Here is a 15,613-nt window from a genome sequence, read left to right as displayed (position 1 = left end):
CAAAAAATTGGAGCTTTAACATTTTTGTGTTAAATATTTCAGAATTTATTTCAACCCCCAACAGATTCAAATGGGGGTCAGTGTTGGAGTTATTTGACAGAGTTGATGTATTTTGTGTTAAACCAACTCTGCAGAGCTAATCCAAGTAAGCTCCGCCCACTTGCAAAGACTTCTGGGAAAGTGCTACAGTTAATGCTCATGTTTTATTGTTAATCAAAGACGTGTTTTTAGGTCACCGTGACTGAAAGTGATATCAGATTCATATGTTGTTATAAGATATTACATTATCGGTAAAAATGTTATATCAGTCAGGATTTTTTTTTTTTAATTACATTACTGATGAATATATTACATTATTGGGTTTTAGTAATTTTTTTAAGTGCAAATATTACATTTTCAGGCATTTTCAGGAATTTATTACATTATAGGATCAAACATATGTTGCGTATTTGATCAGTTCCTTGTTAACAGCAACTTTGTGAAGTGTTGCATAAGCAAAATAAATATCAGAAAGTGTTTTACTCGCAGGGAAAGTGCCATCTGCCTCACTACCAACTCGCGCGCATCCCCCAGGAGGGCAAGGTCCCGCCGGTAGTAGCATCTCAGCAGGTTATGCGATCAAGCTGGCCCGTGCCAACGCAAGCTTAATGAGTTTTGGCAAGCGGCGGGCGCAAATGACGGCCGGCGGCTTGTCGGTGACGTCTCTGTCGGGGGAAATCCCTCTGCCTCAGCTGTCACTGGCTGGCAGGGGCCAATCGCGGGCACCTTCGGGCGTTGACCCCCGTGGCAACTTTTACTTTCGATCAACTGACGCACTCAGGAAATTGGTCGTTTGTTTGTTTGTTTGTTTGTTTGTTTTACTTTAATCGTTAGAATCGTCACAATCAACACCTGCGAGTCATCGCAGTGCATCACAAATGTACAAAATGTGACCAAAAACAGACAAACTGTACAAAAATGGAGATAGAAAAACATGTCTGAGAGAGAAAACGGTCAAAAGTGACTTACACCAACTGTACTCCAAAATGTTGTTTTTTTTGCGACAGTTCACAGTAGAGACGGGCAGAATTAAATCGCAATTGAATCGCGTCTTGAATCAACCGAAGCAAAAAAAATGGAGCGCACCGATAAATACATCCAATACTGCAAGACTTTGGATTGTTTTTCTAGCAAATATACTCCGTAATGACTTAACTATTGTGTTAGCATAGTTTAGCGATAGCACGGAACGGTTGTAAACCTCGCACCACCTGTACATTCTCCCTTTCTGTATGTGGAATACAATAATACAAAAACAAGTACTACAAATTTGTACAGAAAAGCCTCTTAGCCAAGAACTGCTTTCGTCCACTTCAACATTTTGACCGATTTAATAAGAAATGAAACTGTCTGGAATGGGTTATTTTTCCCCTTCTGTTTTATTAGCATAAGCGTTTTTATATCAAACCAGTCTACCGCTTCCCTTGAATTCTCTGCGTCACCTTACAGTTGTGTGTCGTTACTTCCTCTTTTGTAATCGGCCGAGAGTTAGCAAAAAACAAAACGCTTTAGTGCCTCAGTGTAAAAATCCTGACTCCACATAGGTAAACTTTTTTTTTTTTTTTATCGCAATACATTCATTATTTGCTTGGAAATACACCACTGAGCACACTGCAAAAATATATTTTTCCCTTTTTTCCAAGGCACTTAGTTGCTGTGAAGAATTCAAACATGCATTGCTTTGTTGTTTCTCTTGACATTTTGGACTTGCAAATAGTAGTCACTTCTTTTTTTTTTTTGCAATATTAAATGTGTCACATGGTAACAGACACAAAGTCTCCGAAGTGCAGCAAGGTAAACGAGGATCAGCCCTGGATCCAGGTTCAGCCTTTCTCAAAGGTTTTAGTGCTGTGCGAGCTATCTCACTGAATTAAATGTTTATAGTGACCAATGTTACAGTGGCATACAATAATATTGAATGCATAGTAGTGCAGACTTCTTCAGTACGCGACTCAGCAAGATACTGTAACAGTCATTTTCCTTAGAAGATAATGAGTTCATTCCTGTGAATAGGACCCGACCGATAGGAATTTTTTGGGGCAGATGCAGATACTGATTTTTGGCAGAAAAAATTAAATAAAATACAGATTACTGATTAAATCGGTTGATGAATAAAAAAAATAAAATAGATAATGGGTAATTCCCCCTAATGTATTTCAAACATATTTGTTAACAATAATAACTTTATGGTGATATTACAAATTAAAACTTCTGCACCCGCAAATTCGTATATGTGAAGATTTATTTCCCCAATATATTTTTCTCTGTATTTTTTCATTTATTTTTATTATTTTTATTTTCTATATTTATCAGCTTTTTCTTAAGAATGTTTCAAGTTTGTAATTTTTTTATTATTTATTTTTTATTTTATTTTTTTGGGGGGGGGGTCCATTTGACCAATTATTTTGGCCTATGTTGGAAGGGAAGGGGGGTGGGGGGAGGAAGGGCCGCAAGGCCCACCGATTTTATCGGCCAGCCGATTAATCGGTGGGGCCCTACCATTGAGTATTCTTATCGGTGTACGTGTTACCATTTATGCACAAATATATTTAGATTCTAGAACTGTGAATGTCGGCGCGAATTGTTAGCATCTCAAAGGCATTTTGCATTGTTTGTTAGCATTAAGCTAAGCTGGCTTTTTGGATTTTCTTTCGGACTGATTAGGATATTTTGTAGAATATAATTCTGATAACCGATTAATCGGCCGATTATGTATTTTATTAAAGGTTTTTTTGTTTGTTTTTTAAATGGTCCCTTATGCTTAAATGAATTACAGGCACATTTAACGGTTTTGTGCTTTAGTAGTAAACGACAACAAAGAGAATAATCGGCAAAAACATGGGCTGAATTTTTTATTTTATTTTATTTATTGTTTGTAAAAAAAAAATTGTTTTATGTTTCAGTGTAAAAAATGTTAAAAAAAAAAAAAAAAAAAAAAAGGAAGCCAAAATCGGCTCATTTACAAGAGCTTAGCTCGTCCGATTAATCGGTTGGGCCCTAGTAGTAAGTTCGAAAACGGCCTGAACTCAACTCACAAAGGAACAACAAAGCAACGCATGCTTGCGAGAAATCCCTCACGCGCGCGACCGTCGTGCAGGTTCTAGTTACAGGGCAGCCAGGTGGCGTGCACGGGATGCTGCGGGGGCGGAACGTAGTGGCGGGGCGGCGATGGCTGGCAGGCGAAGAGCGGCTGCACCTGGGCCACGTAGTAGTTGCTGAAGTTGCAGTTGGAGACGTAGGGGGCGGGCTGGTAAAAGCAGGTGACGTTGGCAGCGTTGGGGATGGCGTTGCGCTCGGCCAGCGCGCGCCACGCCAGCGAGGCGATGAGGCCGAGCGTCTGCCGCAGCTCGTAGCCCATCAGGCACACGGTGCTCTCCTTCACCACCCGGTGCAGCACCGTCAGGTAGTCGCACTTCCTGTCCTCCAGGTCCACAAAGTGGTTCTGCAGGAAGGACTCCAGCTTGCGCTTTTGGTCGCCCACGTCGGGGAAGTCGATGAAGAAGCGCGAGCACATGTAGCGCTGCAGGAGTTTCATCTCCGAGTCGGAGGCGGGGCGGAAACCCCGCACCAGCAGGTGGCAGTACTTGAGCAGGCCGCCGCCCCGGATCTCCTCGGGGCTGCGCGTGCAGATGAGGCGCCGGCGCAGGTGGTCCAGGGCGGCGGGGAAGTCGCCGTAGACGCTCTCGCCCACCACGGTGGGGTGGAAGGCGGCGGCCATCGGGTGCTGGGAGCACTCGTAGAAGAGCAGCAGCGAGTCCAGGCGGATCTGGAAGGAGTCCACGCTGAACTCGAACTGCCGCCGCAGCGAGTCCACGAACTTGAGCTCCACGTTTTTGCCGCGGTTGTTGTACAGCGAGATGAGGCTCCAGCGGTCCGAGTCGTTGCACACCTTCACCATCTTCTGCACGTAGGCCTCCTGCGGGGAGCATCCACAAACATCTGATGACTGAAGTTATTATAGGCGTAGGTCGATTTTCAAGGACGAGAAATTAGAACTTAGAAGAATCGAAAATGGACATTCATTTCATGCAATTTTCAGGCAAAACGTATTAGGATGTTCCATACCACTTTTTTCAGACCGATACTCAACTCTTGTGTAGTCACCATTACCGATACCAAGTGCCAATAAAATTGCATGAAATTGTCAATTTTCTATTCTTCTCATTTCTAGTTTGTAATTATATTATTTTTCAATTATTTTGTACCTTGATTTATGAGCAGAGTAGCCAAAAACTGTACTTGAGTGCTGCTATTTTATGAAAATATGACAAGTATAAAGTAGTAGTAGTAGTAGTAGTCGTAGTAGTAGTAGTAGTATGGGTTCAAATTTACTCAATTGATTCGATTTCCATTAACACAAGTTCTGTTTGTTTCGATTCACTTAGTTCAATCCAATATTGATTAATTATGGAACATCAATTCTTCTTAAATAAATAAAAAATAATAAGAATAAAACTCCACAAACATTAAATTCTAAATTACATTTTGCAGAGGCAGGAACTGGTTAAATGATTTATTGATGTAAATAACACGTGATATAATTTAAGTATTACAAAAACATTGACATCAGCATGGATGAGATGAAAATGTTTTCATAATTCTGCTTCAGTAATCGCAATTAAACAGATTATGAATTGTCATAAAGTGCAATAAGTCAGTTGTTTTTTTGTTTTTTTGTTAATTCATGGAGAAAAAAGTATTAAAATAATAATTTATGGTTTTATGTATTGACATCACACTCAAAGGAAAATCGATTCGATAATGATTATTCAATTTTTTTTAAACCCAGCCCTCCAAATATTTACTTAGACAAACTACATCCAATTCAGCCACAATAAACGATCTCAAATAACCTTTCGTGGTTTGTACACATAGAACAATAGGCTCACGAGGCAGAGATGATTAATTACATAAAGTAACCCATGTGCATGTTACGCATGCAATGCTGATCTATTACTGAAAAACAATTTGACTTCTCCAAAAGACGCCGCTTGAATACTTGCAGCCTTCTCTACAACGAGGCACACAGCGCTCCAACACACGTCCAACCATCCATTGTCCATATCACTTTTCCTTCCACTTTTTAGGGTCACGAGGAGCTGGCGTCAATCCCAGCTGACTTTAGACGAAAGGCAGATGACACCCTGGATGGCTCGGCAGCCAATCAGAGGGCAGAACTGTCATTTAATTTATTAAATTTATTAATAGATCAAAATATACAGAATCAACACATCCACTATTTATTAAATTAAATACAATGAAATTTTATGACTTGGTTGAGTTTAAAATAGCACAAATAATGTATAAAGTATACAATAATCTACTCTGCCACAGTACTCAAAAGTTGTTTGAAATTAGAAACTGTCCTTATGAGATAAGGGGTACAAGTGTATACAAAAAACCCAAAACAAGAACAAATATTAAGCAAAGGTGTGTCTCCGTTAAAGGAGTTAATTTGTGGAATAACTTGGGAACTGAACTGAAAAGATGTAATTCACTTGTTGAATTTAAAAGAATGTTTAAAAGTAAAGTTCAATATTATTATTTAAATCAGATATGAGTTAAGAAGATTGTAGAAATGATTTATTCATTTACTTATTTTTCTTTGATGTATTAATATGAGTGTAATGAAATTTGTATATATGTGTGTTACTATTGTGTATTTTTATTTTTCTATTTATTTTATTTTTTTATACGAGTAGCATTATATTTTCTTTTATTGGGAATGTAATTTGTTATAAATAAGTGATAGGATATGAAGAATAAGGGGTAGGACTGGATAAGTTTTCAACTTCTTCCTACTCCCTTGAACATATACATAGATATTTATTGGATGTTTCTTTTATTTTATTTTTTTATTTTTAGCTTTATGTGTTTGTGTAATTATACGTGTATAATTATACGTGTATATTTATCACAACATATAGAAGCAGTCCCCAAATGCACTTGCAAAGTTCAGCCAACTCGATACCGCAAAGCATCCTATGCGGTGTCATTAGGCCACACCTCGGCAAGATATATCAATCAAAACATTTCCACCCTTTTTACCCTTAGGTCACGACGCTCTGTGGCTAACGCGTTAGCATCACAATGCTAGGAATTTGTTGTTGGGTTCTCGCCCTTTAGTCTTCCATGTAGTAGTTTTACAACATGGGGTGTCCAAACTACGGCCCGGGGGCCATTTGCGGCCCGCCGTCCATTTGTTAGTGGCCCGCGACGTCTGCTAAAAATGGCATTTGACTCAGTTCAAATAAAATAAAACAAAAATGTTTGGAGATGGTCAAAGTAAGAAGGGAGGGTATCGAAAAACAGGTACCATTAAAGGTTATTTTAGTTAACTAAATCTAATGAAAAAACTAAAATTCAAAAAACAATATTGTTACCGAAATAAAATAAAAACGAAAATGTTTTTTTAAGAAAATAAAAACTAACTGAAACTACATTTTATGTTCATAAAACTAACTATAATTATAGCAAATGTCCTTCGTTTTAGTCTTCGGTAATTAATTTAATGCATGAGCCTTTGTGGATGATTTTAAATATGATTTTTGTAGATTTATTTTGATATAAACCGGAATAAGGACGTTGAAAGTATGTCACACAGAAGTGACGTCATCTAGCAGCAGCCAATAGAAAAGCGCCTTCAGATGACATCGCTACCATGCTGTTTTTTAAATATTGCACACAACTAGTACACATTTTAAAAAAAACAAAAAAAAAAAAAAACAATACTAATACTGAAACTAACAAACTAAACTATAATTAAGCATTTTTTTAAAGAACTAAACAAATAAAAACTAACAGAACCACCCTGAAAACTATGAAAAATGAAAGATGAAAAATTGCAAAACTATAATAACCCTACTGCCATATTACAAATAAATTGCTTTATATACTGTAGCATTTTTCTAAATATGCAAAAGCACAAATAAATTATTTGTACAATTTTTAGAACTAAACACAATTTCTCTTCACAACATTATGTGGCCCTTGCGTCCTTCTGAGTTTCTCTATGTGGCCCTCAAATGAAAAAGTTTGGACACCCCTGTTCTACAAGATACCAAAAACTGTAACGCTTTATTTTATTTTAACATTTGGAGTTGGTTTAAAAAAGACAAAAAACAAAAACAAAAGCAGAAGCAGTCCCAGCAACAAACCACAAAAGGTGACACTTTTCGACCGAGCCGCCCAGTTTCTTTCTTGTTGCACAAAAGGCTGCTTGTGTTACCTAATGCCTCTTCCTGTGTCACACTAAGTCCACACAATAGATAATACCAGATAATAGATAGGTGCTTTGCTTTTATTAGTGATGTTTTTGTCATCTGGTGGCACGGTGCCACTGATTCACGTGGATCTGAAACCGTTTGGATGAGTCAGAATCCTCTTTGAAATTAGGTTTGATTACATTTTTTTTGTTGAAAAAAATGAATATTACAATAAAAAAAAAAAAAAAAGTTTTTCATGAGATTTTTTTCTTAAAAAAAAAAAAAAAATCAGTATTACGGTGTTGGCGGCACGGTGGTTGAGGACTCGGGTTCAAGTCCAGGCTCCGGCCTTCCTGGGTAGAGTTTGCATGTTCTCCCCGAGCCCGCGTGGGTCTTCTCCGGGTACTCCGGTATCCTCCCACATTCCAAAGACATGCATGGCAGGGTAATTGGGTGCTCCGAATTGTCCCTAGGTGTGCTTGTGAGCATGGATGGTTGTTCGTCTGTGTGCCCTGCGATTGGCTGGCAACCTGTCCGGGGTGCCCCCCGCCTACTGCCCATAGCCAGCTGAGAGGCTCCAGCACCCCCCATGACCCTTGTGAGGAGTAAGCACTTAAGTGGATGGGTGGAATAATAATTTTTGAAAATATTGAAAAACATGTAGGAAGTGACCCTTGTGAGGGATAAGCGGTCACGAAAATGGATGGATGGATTGATGTAGGAAGTGTTATCCATGATTACATTTTTTAGTTAAAAAATATAAAATATTAGAATATTGAAAAATGCAGGAAATTCTTTCCATGATTAAATTTTTTTTTAGTTAGAAATTAAACATATTTTAAAATGTTGAAAAATATTTCGGAAGTGTTTTCCATGATTTACATTTTTTTTACTTAAAAATATTAAATATTAGAATATTTAAAAATATTGAAAAATATGTAGGAAGTGTTTTCCCTGATTACATTTTTTATTTAAAAAAAATTATATTTAAAAATATTGAAAAATATGTAGAAAGTGTTTCACATGATTACATTTTTTATTTAGAAAATAAATAAGAATATTTAAAAAATGTTTTTCATTACATTTTTTTCTTAAATATAGCATTTGAAAATATTGAAAAACAAATAGGAAGTATTATCTATTACATTTTTTTTTAAGTTAAAACATATTAAATATTAGCATATTGAAAAATATGCAGGAAATGCTTTCCATGATTGCATTTTTTTTTTAGTTAAAAATTAAATATAACAATATTAAAAAATGTTGAAAAATATGTAGGAAGTGTTTTCCATGATTTACATTTTTTAGTTAAAAATATTAAATATTCAAATATTTAAAAATATTGAGAAATATGTAGGAATTGTTTTCCGTGATTACAAAAATATTCATTATTAAACTATTGAAACATATTAGTAAAAGTAGTCTTCCAAATAATTGAGTAAAACAAAACAAAACAACAACTCTCATTTATACTCATGTTGAATAAGCATTAAAACACACCTGTCACCATTTAAAGTGCTTCTGAGTAACCATAAATAAAGTTTCCTCGTTCTAGTATGCTTTCTCAGACATTTTTGTGGTCACATCTTCCCTTACAGTGCAAGCTAATAGTATGCAGACAGGTCTCATTGTTCGATAGCATCAGTCAGGTAAAGGGGTGCAAAATCATTTCCAAAGTGGAATAAAAAGTGAAGACAGTCATCAAGTGTTGAATATATGGATGACATGAATATTATTATCAAGAACTGTAAGAAAATTGATGAAAGTACATCTGGTCAACGGCAACAATGAGGGCGCTGCAGGAATTTCTGGCTGTTATGTGACAACAATCGTCCATCTTCTTCATACGTCTGCATTGTGGGGTTGGGTGGCAAAAATCTTACCAATAAAATCATCCAAGCTGGGCTACATTTTGCAAAAACAAGATCAATACTGCGCTCCACAGATTTGGTCTTGTTTTTGTTTTTCCCCTCAAAGAAACTCGGGGCGCTATCCAGTGAACCACCAGACTTCCCATTCAGGCTCCTTCTGTGTTTTTATATATTTAATAATAAATTAATCTGGATCTGAAGGTTGACCTTCCAAGTGTTTGGTACAGTGATGGAACTGGGGCCTAGTCAAGATGGCGGGAATTATGAACAGTTCCAACAAGCCCTTTAAAAATAGAAAAGTAGTTTCAAACATGTATTTAGCGGCAACCGAATGCCCCCCTACGGATGTGCTGTGACATGTGCTCGTTCCAAAATTTACCTTTAGTGTCAAGGGAGTGATCTTCTCCTTGTTGACTTCCTCCGGCAACAAGTCCAGCAGGCAGTCCAGCACCAAATCTTTGACGATCTGGAAGTCCTTCTCCTCCTTGAGCTCTGCGCAGAAGATGAGGTCCAGGTCATTCCAGCCGAGGCCGCTGTCCTCGTGCAGCACGTAGCTGGCCGCCGAGCCGTTGAGCCGCACCTCCCGGACGCGGATGTGCGTTTGCTCCATGCGGCCGCGCACCGCCTTGACGATATCGCGCGGCTTCACCTCCAGCGTGGGGAAGCTCCAGCGGCCGTGGATGGGGATGGAGCCGGCCAAGATGGCATCCAGACGCTGCACTTGCTCCCAGTTGAGCACGCTCGGGTTGACGCTCTCCCCGGCGTCCGCATTGTCATCCATCCTTCTTCCAGAAAGTGCTTCGTTTCCCCCAAACTTTCCCCTCCTCAAAGTCCTGCAAGAGTTGCCGGGGCAACTTTGACGCACTGGAATCCGTTTCTTGCGCGCATATGGCGGAGCAAAGTCTAATATGATTGTCCTACTTCTGGGTCAACACTCGCCAGACAAATTTAATTCGGCAGCCGTCTGAACTGAACCTGTTGCTTATTAGTCCAGCACGGTCCGATCACTGCAGAACTGCACTTTGTTGTCCGCGTTCAGTCCCCAGACTTGTCCATGACGTCCGATCAAAGCTTCAAAGCTTCGTCGGACTTTTACCCACGCGTCGTAAAGTGCAAAAGCAAACAAACAAAAACAAGTATTTTCGTCAGTAGAGTTGCACTCTAGTATCCAGGATTAATCCACCGAACCTTCCATGATTTCCAAAGATTCCCCGATACAACCCTCTTTCTGCGCACTTTTACGCACGCGTCTCAAATTGCGTAAAAACGACTTTGCGGACTCCTCGCACGTCCACACCTACTTCGATCAAGCGGCCTATGTCAGCTTAGCACTCACATTTTGCTCCGTTTGTCCGTCGCCGACAAGCGCGTGATGTCATCGAGTTTGAAGTTGCACAGCTGCAAAGGGCGAGCCTGTGGCCAGCTTCCCGTCTGACTGTCAAGGGGAGGCGGGGCGGGCTCGCGTTGATTGACAGGCGGCACCTCCAGGCTGGGCTAGCGGGGGGACTGGAGAATGCCTCTGACTCGGGCGGCGTTAACGAACCTTTACTGAGCCAAGCCGCATCATATTTTACAAAGGAAAAAAGTCTGTCGGAAAAAAAACAAAACACCAGACCAAGCTCATCTACTCTAAAGTGCATTTATGTCACATACGGTGTATATAAAAAGTCTACACACCCCTGTTTAAATGTCAAATTTGTGATGTAATTAAATGAGACTCGGAAAAAAAAAAAGGTTGAAACTTTTGTACACTCTTAATGTAATTGGAAATAGAAGTAGTTGACGTAAAAATAAATAACTGGGATCATGTGGTTGCACAAGTGTACACACCCTCTTATAACTCGACTGTGTTCAAAATTAACCAATCATATTCAGATTCAAGTTAAATGGTATTAAACTCTATAGATGTAATTAATATAGTTAAATCTTCATACTGTACTTAATTAGGATGCAAAAAAAGGCGACAGTAGAATTTGTAGTCATCATTTATCAGTTTAAAGGGAAGTCAACCCCCCCCCCCCCCCCCAAAAAAAACAAACAAAACAATAAAATAATAACTCTTGACAGTAAAATGTTCTAATCGCCCCACTAGTCTAAATATGGTATTCTGCTTAATACTGCATTATTGGAATATGAGTTAAGCAGCACAATCCAGCAGTTTTTATCAATGTCAGGAGACGGCCATTTTGCCACTTGCTGTTGCGTGAAAATGACATCACAGTTGCTCAGGGCTCAGGTAACAACAACCAATCACAGCTCAGCTTCAGAAAACGTGAGCTGTGATTGGCCGTTGCTGAGCAACTGTGATGTCATCTTAAGTCGACAGCAAGTAGCAAAATGGGCGCCCCGTGAGATGGATAAAAACGGCTGGATTTTGGATGTACATAATTTGCTTTCACGGGCCATATAAAATGATGCGGCGGGCCAGATGTGGCACCCTGGGCCTTGGGTTTGACATCTGTGGCATTGAGTCTTTGATGTTGAAATGCGTTGGTGCAGTCAGTGAGGCAGTTGATTATTACAAACAGCCTCTCAAAATATCCACTCTTGCCTTAATTCTCACATTTAGCTTTGTCCTTGACAATCGCACCATGTTTTTATGGTTCGGTTTAAAAATAAATAAATAAATAATTTGAAGTGGCGCCTCATAACCAGATAACGAGACTGAGACTGCTCTTTAACCCTTTCCCGACTTGGTGTGTATGTATGTAACTAAATGTTTTACGCTTCTTTGAGAACTACATTGACCCCAAAAGACTTAACTGGTTGAACATCTAATATTCGGTAAGCCACACCAGGGCATGTGTACACTATGGCCGTTGTAAAGTTGTTTTAAAATACATTGGAAATATCATATATTAACAGTTGCCACCACGTCGTGATATATTTTGATAGTTGGGTGAGAATCTCTCATTTTGAAAAGAAAGCAGTAACTCATGCTAACCATCCAATACAAAAGCCAGCTAACAAAGTTTTGTGCAAATAAACAATAGAGCTAATTATAATTAAATGAGTTAAGGTTGGGTTTGACATGCAGCATGCACACCCATTATCCATGTACTATACAGTAGTTTGGGCTCCTCCCCAATGACTCGTCACTTTTATTCTTTTTACATTGTGCGCCCCCATAATTGGAAAAAGTCATCGGTCAACTGCAGTCCAGTTTGACCCTGTTTGTCAGGAAGTAGGCTGCACACGCTTGCGAGCCGCTGCACCTTTGTTAGTTGTCAGGGAGAATCTGTCAGCCAGCATACTTGCGTCACAGCAGACAAGCCCATAAACCAGCTTACTGCAGATTACCAGGTGTGTGTGTCGTAAAGGTATGCATGTGCACTTGCACGTTCTCTTGCCATAATTGCAATTAATTGAACCAGCATTTTTTTTGATGAGTGGAGTTCAGACGAGGCTATAGTATGTTTGTGTTGTGTAACTGTATCAATGTTCTTGGCTCATCAGACCGCAAAATATTCCCCCACGTGTTTTGGAAATCAGAAATAGTTTGTATCCAATTTATTTTGTCTAATGGAAAATTGTTCATAAACTGATTTGTTTGTAAACCGAGGTTCCACAAAGACGATTACTTGAGTTTAGTTGGGGACCTTCCATGCCTTTTCTTATTGCTCTTAATTATGATACATTTATTCCAGTAGACCTCAATGCTGCCCAGTAGGGCTGAAAATTAATTAAAAAAAACAAAAATACTCCTGCTGACACCAGAATTAATTCGGAAAACCATTTTGTCTGGAAAAAATACAGCCAAACTAAATCAGGAAAATCTTCATCATGTAACAAGAAAATGACCCCAAATACACTGCCAGCACAACAAAGTACTTCATCAGGGCACTGGCAAGGTCAATCACCTGACTTGAACCCAATAGAGTATGCATTTTACACCCCTGAAGAGGAGACAGAAGGGAAACCCCTCAGAAACAAATGAACTGAAAGAGGCAGCAGTAAAGGCCTGGACAAGCATTTGAAATGAAAAAAAAAAAAAAAGCAAAAGTCTGAAATCAAAGGGTGGCAGGCTGATCAAACCAAAAATATTATTTTTGAAAAATTGATTCCGGGTGAATTTTGGCATCGCGGCGGCACAGACGGAGGCGAGACGGCGGGCCGCACTCTCCCACTTTCCTCCATTCATCAGCAAGCTCAATGTCAGACTTAGCGCTCGTGACGCCAAGCGCGAAAACGGCGACTTACTTGCCCTCTGACCCGTCAAGTGGATGACACCGGCTTGCTCTGCGCTGTCTGACGACATCGGCGGATTGATGTGGGGATTTCTGACAGGGCCCGTTGTCGGCGTGCCAAAAGGACGGGATCGGGGCGCGCCGTTCACGTTTTGTGCCCCGCATGGACAACCGACTGACTTGCGTCATATGAGTAGAACGCTTTCGTCATGGGCGGTTTGCAAAACCAAATATTTCTTTCAAGAGTCGCAAGAAACTAATACAGAATTCACTTTTGCGAATGATTACCGCATCCAAGCCCACCTTTTCCCATTCCCCGGCCATATCAATGCGTTCAGTTCCATGTGGAAGTTCATTAAGAGATTACAGTGAGCCCGTTAGCAGAACGTACCTTCAACCCGCTTCCGCGTTCCCAACTATTTTTACTTTTTTTGTCTGGATTTTCATTAGTCGACCTTTTAATGCGAGTCCAACAACGCACCAAAAGACAAAGATTTATAATGACCATGCAAACCTTCAGGTATAAATGTTTGGCTGCGTTCTGGATCATGAACGTTTTTTAAAATAAGTATAAGAGCACTCTTTAATATTGTACTGATAGGAAATAATTAAAAAGTTTGTGCATCATGATTGAATGGTTCAGTTCAATTCATTGTACTGCTCCTTCTGTTGTCCCAATCTTGGCCACAAGAGGGAAGTACGGATACCATGTTGTTACCCTCGGCAACAGGGCGGGGCGTGCGCTCAATTGTGTAGCACATGCGCATGTAAGCGTTTTGTAAGAAAAATAACTTGCTTTCACAAACTAGGTGTGCAGTTCCTTTTCACACCTCTGCATCCGAAAAAATGAACAGCCGTCAGTGGGGACACAGCAAAGTAAACAGGAAGCAAGCTGCAGTGTGGCTGTAACTCCTGATACGTTTTGACTCCAAACTTTTGAGTGCGTATCTTTGTCAAACGAGAACTCGTTCCCTGAACAAAACAGGAAATCTGAGCAAATCTTTTTTGCACCAGGATCGTTTACTGACTTAATAAAGCGTGTGTGTGTGTGTGTGTGTGTGTGTGTGTGTGTGTGGGGGGGGGGGGGGGGGGGACTACTCCCGCGCACACATTTTTCCTGCATGCCAAAATAAAGCTTTTAATAATCCCCTAAAAGTGTCTCAAATATACCCTGATATCATTCAGTCTTTGGTCCAAGAATAATGTGACCTATCCGGGCAAAAGGCCTCATTCTAACCACATGAAGGAGCTGCAGCTCCATCTGCTGGACATCCGCACTCCTCTGGTTGAATCTCTCTAGGTGGCGCTGTTCCCCCATCTCCTTTCTTCATTTCCCCACAATGGGAGCGTGTGATTTTTGCACAGCTGTGTGGGGTAAACAGGCGAGGTGGGCAAAAGCACTTGCACCGAGCGTGCACTGAGTTAGATGTACACAAATAATCTGGTAAAATTAAACTGCTGCTTCAAATCAAACTTCAAATTTAGAAGTGAAAGAAAAAAAGTTCCGACTCGAAAATGTACAAAAGTAAAAATTTACTTTGACAGTTAATTATACATAGATTTTTTTTTTTTCTTTGAGTAGTTTTGTTCATTATTTAATTTGATGACCAACTTTGCTATTTTGAGGAGCAATGGTTTTCAGGTTAATCCCAGGTAGATGAAAGGCTTTTATTGATCAATATATAATAATAAAGAAAACGACAACATAACGAGTGAACAATTGGGTTCCTTTTTTGCATAATCCACAATTTTTATCTCTTAAATTCACTAAATTCATTGTGTATAGTAGCAAACTGTATTTTCTTGTCGAGCAACATTACATTTATTTTAGCTTAGCCGTTAGCATTGTCTTCTACTACTTGTCATCCCTTCGTGAGAAGGATACTTGTCAGAAGTGTCGCTTCTTCGGAACCATGAAGGTGAATGGCGACAACATTGATTACTGACTCAGGAGAGACTCCGCAATGTGTTTAGTCACACTAGTAGCCAACCGAAGCTCGATGCTAACTAGCTGGTGTGGCGTAAGTAGCACCTAGCAATAGCGTTGACGTACATGCGTCCAGCCTAGTGAAGCTTTTTGAGACCCCCTCTGTGTTTCTGATTAGCTTAAAATGTTATGATTCTTAGTTTTGCTAGTAACTGTGATTTCAGGAGGCGCAAATGCTAATTTTGAGTAGCAAACTACGATGCAAAACTGCTTATTTTGAGCCTCGTGTGACACTTGTTTGGTAGACTTTTGTCAAGTTGTCGTAGATGCTTAAAAATTCGATTTTAGTTAACTGTAATTGAAGTAAATTTTCATATGAATTCA

General features: G+C 39.6%; 2 protein-coding genes across 3 annotated transcripts in view; one reads left to right on the top strand and one right to left on the bottom strand.

Moving 5' to 3' along the window:
* The window catches only part of LOC144010968 (inactive serine protease 35-like), a 59,510-nt gene that overhangs the window by 34,981 nt on the left and 8,916 nt on the right, over positions 1-15,613 (top strand). The window lies entirely within an intron of this gene.
* LOC144010760 (terminal nucleotidyltransferase 5A-like) lies at positions 2,884-10,533 on the bottom strand. Its single transcript, XM_077511215.1, has 2 exons — positions 9,495-10,533; positions 2,884-3,955 (listed from the first exon to the last, which is right to left on the bottom strand). The coding sequence occupies exons 1-2, from the start codon at positions 9,894-9,896 to the stop codon at positions 3,140-3,142; spliced, it is 1,218 nt and encodes a 405-aa protein (XP_077367341.1). The 5' UTR covers positions 9,897-10,533; the 3' UTR covers positions 2,884-3,139.

The sequence above is a fragment of the Festucalex cinctus genome, chromosome 21 (genome assembly GCF_051991245.1).
Source record: "Festucalex cinctus isolate MCC-2025b chromosome 21, RoL_Fcin_1.0, whole genome shotgun sequence".
Taxonomy (NCBI): Eukaryota; Metazoa; Chordata; class Actinopteri; order Syngnathiformes; family Syngnathidae; genus Festucalex; species Festucalex cinctus.
This window is presented reverse-complemented; position numbering and strand designations above follow the sequence as displayed.